This window comes from Pteropus vampyrus, unplaced genomic scaffold (genome assembly GCF_000151845.1).
Source record: "Pteropus vampyrus isolate Shadow unplaced genomic scaffold, Pvam_2.0 Scaffold174, whole genome shotgun sequence".
In the NCBI taxonomy this organism is placed as follows: Eukaryota; Metazoa; Chordata; class Mammalia; order Chiroptera; family Pteropodidae; genus Pteropus; species Pteropus vampyrus.
The window spans coordinates 532,966-539,766 of record NW_011888955.1 but is presented as its reverse complement, the minus strand read 5'-3'; the positions used below and the strand labels follow the sequence as shown (position 1 = coordinate 539,766).

Here is a 6,801-nt window from a genome sequence, read left to right as displayed (position 1 = left end):
GCGGGTCTGCGCCGCCCAGCGCCGCCGTCAGGACAGCCACGTCGGCTACTTCACGTGCAGAAAGTACTGAGCACGGCCCTGGACCTCACCCGAAACCCGCAGCTGTGACCGCGCACACCTAGCATCCGAAAGCCAGCGCTTGTCACCCGACGGCGACCTCGGCGACACATCGGGATCGCGCACTGCACAGAAACTGCGGAGAGCACACTCCACCCGGGAGAGCGTTTCGCGATGGCTCGGGCCGGGCCCACGCGTCTGAGGGAACCGCGTTTGCCCAGAGTCGCCGGCGACTACGCGGGCGTTTACCTGTCTCCTGAACGGGAACTTCGGTGCAACTGACATTCAGACTGCCGCCCCGCGCACCCCACTAGACTGTGTGAAGCCCCACGTCTCGCCACTGGGGAGTGACTTATTCGTAATATTTAGGACGTTTTGTTAGCTTACAGCCTTAAAACCTCCTTTTTTGGTAAAGTCTCCATTTTTCAGGGGCTAAGTGCTTGCCAAGCTCTAATTTTCTTTCTGTTTGAGTCAATTAAGGCTCATTTCTCTTTTCTCCAGACACCCGGTGGAAAAGGTAAAAGGTGCAAAACTGGATCAGGCAATTTGCAATTTACTGCATGTTTTGATTTAAAAGATGGCTCTCGGAGTTTGCGGTGAATGATCAGTGTGCAGTTGTGGATTTCAGCTTTCCCGGTGTCTCCGTATTAGGCAGATTATTGCCAATGCGCCTACCTGAGGTCCCGTCTGCTCCACGCGCCCTTCCCCCACCCTGTCCCAGCCTCGCAACCTTTGCTGATGCTGTGTTTTCCCTGCTGTGGACCTGGAAAAAACGCTTTTGTTACATGACAAGAGGACCCAGCGCCGGGAAGCTTTATTCTCTCATACTGTGGATTATCAAGACTGTACCTGTTTGAAATCCGGTCAGCGAGAAGAACACCTCTCTCCTGCCTGAACTCAGAGCTAGTTGGTCACTTTCCAACAGAGACTGTCTCACCTCCACCCAGGTGCAGGGTTTCAGGTGAGGGGTTTCGGATCAACACTCCACCCTCCACACCTGCCTCAGCTTCACCGTTTCCAAGGGAACAGCACTGCTAATCTGATTTCAGCCCGGACCGGCTGACCACCGCCTCACCCGCAGCCTGCTCTGGCCTATCCCAACACTCGCTTTAATTTCTCCTGCGTTTCTCCCCATGCACATCCTGCCCTTCTTTAGGGGTGCCTTAGCAGCCCCCCCCACCGGCACCCGGCCTCTCCGCTGCAGCCGAGCAGTGCACTTAACTGGGGGCCCCGGCCATCCATGCCCAGGGGCACCTCACTCTGCAGAAGTCCGTCCACGCTGGGCACCCCCTGATCGGCACACGGGTGTCGGTACGCACCCCAATCGCACAGAAGCAGACTCACGCGTAGTACCCACATTTATTAACTGAGCTTCAGGTCCCACTTAGAACACGCTTTGCACATGGTCGTTATTAAAATCAAAGGATGGACGAATGTGTGACCATCAGGACAAAGCTGAGGATAACTAAGGTTCCCAGACGCCAAGGACACTGACTATTAATTTTGTGTTCTTGTATTTAGTTTTGTCTGCTTCTCATTGAACCTCTTCCAGTTGGTGATTAAAATATCACCGGAACAAGGTTTGTTTTTTCCCCCTATCATTTTTAATGATTTATTAAAATAAAAATATGTGATGTACAAATATTATTATTAGAGTCTTTTAAATTATTTCAAAGTGATTGTTTCTGTGCTAAGTTCTAACCAGCGTCAGAAACATAACGGCCATGAGTGTATGAGAAAGAGGCTTAGGGCGGCCTTGGACTGGCGTGGCTTTCAGGGGTGGAGAGTCTTCATAACTGCTTGTACTGAAGAAATAATAGACATTCAGTACAAGCAGTTTTTTTTAAGTTCTTTTAGAGTCACAGTCATCAATCTACTGGTCCATGGGCTAAATCTGGTTTGAGACTTGTTTTTGTAAATAAAATTTTGTTGAAACAGGCTAAGCACATCATTTGCATACCGTCTATGGCTGCTTTTGAAATACCATGGCAGGACTGCAGCATGGTCTGCAAAGCCTGAAATAGCGACTCTGGCCTGTGCCTTTTGCTTTGGGGAATCAATTATATTCCTCGTCTGTAAAATTAAGATAACAGTAGTGGCATTACACATGTTTTAGATGAAAAAATAACGATTTTAAATTATAAGATTTTACTTTTAAAAGGCAGATACAGCGAAGCACAGATATACATATGAATACATATTTTTTTATATTTTAATTTACTTTTTCATTGCATTAATGTGTTTTATTAATTAAATGAATACCAAATTAATAAAATCTTAAGGAGAAAGTTAGTTTCTCCATGGCAACAAAGAAAAATTTCTCCACTTCTCTGCAGATAGAAAACCAGCAGATCTCCTTTTCCGTTAAAACCCGAGGTGTGGCTACAGCGTCCTCACTCCCCTCCCACCTGTTGGGTTCTGTCTGTGTTCCCTTACCTGGTACCAGGAGTACGCTCGGTCCGACGGGTCGATGAGGATGGTGATGATCTTGGCTTTAGGGACCAGAGACGCTGCTCTCTTTGGCGCTTCCTCCGAGTGGAAGTAACTGGCGCTCTTCTCAAACAGAAGGTCAGTGGTGGCGTTAGATGGGACGGGGAAGAAATCCATATACCTGGAGGAGGAACAGTTCTCAGAGTAAGACGGGTTTGTACTCGCCCCCTGGTGATGAGCAGTGTTAAAAGCGTCCCAGGCATTCATTCATCGGTTTCCTCAACAGAAGCCTTTTTCTTCAAGGCATTTGTCCCACAAAGATTTTAGCAAGAGAAAAATACACAGAACACTTAATGTATTTTGAGAAGGGTTTTCTAAATACATTTTCTTTCTGTTTTGCTTAATACCGGAAAAAAAAGGCACGGGAGAGAAACGTGTAGACGCAGAGCGATGAAGCTGCAGCTGTAAAACGCGAGGGTTTCTCGCACCTCCTACTAACGGCGTCACCCCCATCCCCGTGACTCTGGGCTACCAGGGCAGGGTGGCTCAGTGACCACCAGACGCAGGGTCGCTAGCGTTTGAGCGATGACTAGTTTCCGCAGAGCGTGTCCTCGCGTAGCCACGTGACGCGTAAAGCTTCGGTGGGTTCCGCTTCCCACACTGCAGAGCTGGGCTGCAGCGGCAAAGCGATGTGTTGATGCTCCGGGCAGTAAAGACATCCTTGTGTGTCCTCTGGAAGTCGCCTCGTGGGTGCTGTCGTACCGGCAGCCTCATCGGGGGAAGGAGACGCGCACAAGTCTCTGGCAAGTTGATCTGCCGTCTGCTCTGCTGTACGTGCCCTCCAAGGAGGCACCACATGTCAGGGTCCTGCCCACTGGGGGGGGTCACGCTGGCTGCAGCGGCGCTGAGGTTACCCGGCCGTAGAGTCTAGTGGTGTCCTGTCCGGCCCAAGCTCGTCTCAAGCTTGCTTATTCTGGGGAAGCTGCACAGATCAGCGAAGGCAGGCAGAAGGTGCTGGGCTCAGATAACTCTAGTTTCTAAAGCCTGTCCCAGCTCCCTAGCAGCCATCTGCGTGGGACCGTGTAGGCCTCACACACCTCCCAAGCCTTTCCGGATCTGGGGCGGCTGCTGTGCTGGTTCCGCCAGGCCCGGGACTCGTGGCGAGAGCAGGGCCAGCTATTCGCCTCTACCCACAAAGGGTCCGTGTAGAGGCTGGTACCTGCTGACGGGCGCTTGCAAATGTTTGATGGATAAACCATTCGGGGGTCAAAGCGAGTGCCCGCCTCATTTAACATTTGCTACTTTCGTAACACCTCGGAAATTGTCTTAACTGAAAAATGTGATTTTGGCAACGCTCCACATATTTTACTTGGGTTGACCTGAGTATTTCTAGGTGATCTTAGCCAAAGCCAGATGAGGACTTTTAGAGGTTCTAAATGCTGACAGGTGATGGTTCTCCATGCCCACCCCACCCTCCACCGCACCCCCATGTAGTTGTAAAAATAAATTACCAAACCATGAGACGTAAACTTAACTAACTGTGCCCGAGTTAGCGGACTGCCCTGGGGGATTCTGTAAGAGACACCTGATCTTCAGCCTCGCAGCTCTGTGGCCCCAGAGGGACCGTGGAGGTGCTGATGCTTCGTGAGAGGCTGAGCCTGTGAGGGTCCTGCCTGAACTTGATGTCCTTCAGAGCAAAGCGACCGTCATTGCTAATGGATTGACATTTGCGGTTGCTATTATTTGTTATTTGTGTTAATTGTCTTTTAAAAACATATAATTTGTCAATCAAAAGTGTTCGCAATTGGGGCGTTTTCAGTGAGTTATAATTAAAAATTTTAATTGCGCTTTAGCTCTGCTTGTTTATGTCATCCCTTCGTAAACTGCTCACGGGGCTTCCTGTCCTGTTGTCGAGCGTACACACATTACTGGCTCAGGAGCGGCTTTTAAATTTTTTGACTGATTATCCTCATAGCTATGCTTGAGCTCCAGGGAGACCAAGTGTTGCACGGCCTCCCCACTCCAAAAGCACTTTGGGATCACTTGTTCCAGCCCCGGCGTTGACGTCCCTGCCTCCTAACTGCGCGCAGGCAGACGTGTGAGTCAGTGGGCAGACAGCAGCCAAAGTGGTCAGTGGCTCTCGGTTCTTACAGTTGCCGTTGATCAGTGCACAGTGAATCGACATCAGGGGCCGCACCGATGTGGATCCAGCAGGCTCTCAGATTACACTCAGCCCGTTCCTTCCTCTTCCCATTGGGACTCGCTGCACACAAGTGACTCTTGCGGGGGTCGGTGCTCATAAAATCGAGATCATGCAGCCTGATGATAGCAGAGATTCCTACATGACAACACTTTATGCTCAGATACACGCACGATGTCTACGTTCATGCTCTAGACTTATTATAAGAATTCCACTGTTTTATACCACTTTCTGCCCAGAATTTATACCTTAACAGCAAGACTCCTAGATTCATTTTATGACTAACATGTCTGTAACATCTATTTCTACTACGTGACTGTATTTTGTGTACGTCTGATATTTTAATGTTTAATTCAACTATTTTCCTCTGATAATTGGCATATTTTTAATTTTCAGGCCAAAAATTTAATTCAAAGGCCAAAAATTAAATTTTGTATACGACTGATATCTTCTTTGAGTTTTCATTACTCTAATTCAAAGGCCAAAAATTAAATTTTGTATACGATTGATATCTTTTTTGTAGTTTTCATTACTTGTGAAATACATACACATTTCTAGTTCTCTTTATTTACCTTTTATGCCAAAGCAAAATAGAAAATTATACATGTGTAAGGCAGCATCACTCGAATGCAAAGTGCATAAGAAAGCTATGAAAGCGTTTTCTTAAGAGCAGAGAGGAAGGAAGTTCCTGAGTGTTCTGGTATTTCTCAGACGTCATATCTATAATTGCCATCGAATACAATTAGTGAACGTTGAAATTCCATGTGGGCCTCTTGAAACAGCAAGACCCTTCACAAACTGAGAAAACTTTGTTAGGAATATTTTCAGTGCTCCCCCAGGTATTCAGTTTCCAAGGCACATTTATTTGTGGCTACAAACTTAGAAGTTTATAAATGTCAGCACTAATTTTATACCGTGCACAGTACATATACTTTTAGATTTATACTAATAACCCGTCTTACCAATCAATCCCCCTGTGGTAGTTATTTCTATTAAAGAACTGTACCTCCTCAAAGGTTTTGGGGCTGGGGGAATTACTAAGGATGGAAGGGTGCATAACCAGGAACAGATACAAAGCGGTGGTTCCTGAAAAGACAGCAGAGGTTTAGAGATTAATTCAATGAAAACACAGTTCCCTACTCTTAGCACTTTAAGTCATTCATAAATCAAGTACTACAGTGGTCCAAACAGATACACATAAATATGTGAATTAAATCGAAGAGATACCCAGCATTTGGAAAGAAGCGCCTTCTAAAAAACGGGGCAGAGTGACAGGAGGAGGGGCTTGTGGCAGAGACCGAGACAGCTGGCTTTTGACTCCAGCGCAGTCACTGCTCTGGGCCGTGACTTTGCTTCTAGCTTTTTCTTGTCTTGGCTTTATTAGTGGAAAATCAGCTGCCCTGCTTATTTCATAGGCTTTCTCTGAGGGTGAAAGATAGATTGTACCTGAAGATATTTTGATATTCATAAAGCACCATATAAATGAAGGATATCATTATTTAACATAAAATATTACATTACCGAATTCAATACTTAGTTTCTCCTATAAAGTTCTTCTTGAGGCCTGTGAAAGCTTATTAAATTTGAGGCAGAATTTAATCTTTCAACAAAGTTGTCGAAATTTGAATGTACTTATAGAAAGTAGTGTCAAAAATTTGCAAAAAAAGATTGGTGCCCTTTCGTTCAAACTGCTAAATTGGAAAAAAAAAAATCTTAGTGACGTAACAAAATTTGCAGTGTTTTGGAAAGAGAATGACGTATCGCACATATTCATGTAGATTCGTAAGTAGTGGGGAGTGAGTCAAAGGTGCGATTTTGTAAAAAGCGAGCGGTGTCATAAACTGTACATTCAGTACTGTGGAGCCTAAATTGTGAGCCGAAGGGCACAGCTTAGGTGACTACGAGAGCAAGTGGGTCATTTGCCGGAGGTTTGCCCAGGTGCCCGCAGCTGCACCTGTGCCTGTAAGCTCGTAACATCAAAATATTTCTGGTCCCTGTATTGTGCCCTTCCGCTGGCGCGTCTGCTCTGCTGTGCTTCACCTTATCGTACAATCTGACGGAGCGGGGCCTGTTCATTGAATTCCATGTCGGTAGCTAGCGATGGCATTCAGACA

General features: G+C 46.7%; 1 protein-coding gene across 1 annotated transcript in view; it reads right to left on the bottom strand.

Moving 5' to 3' along the window:
* Window positions 1-6,801, bottom strand: part of LOC105299172 (bifunctional heparan sulfate N-deacetylase/N-sulfotransferase 3) — a gene marked incomplete at its 5' end in the record, with an annotated part of 105,440 nt that overhangs the window by 10,765 nt on the left and 87,874 nt on the right. Inside the window, 2 exons of the mRNA XM_011370780.1 lie at window positions 2,494-2,668; window positions 5,650-5,773. Coding sequence (XP_011369082.1) covers window positions 2,494-2,668; window positions 5,650-5,773 — 299 coding nt within the window. The remainder of the gene's footprint in view (window positions 1-2,493; window positions 2,669-5,649; window positions 5,774-6,801) is intronic.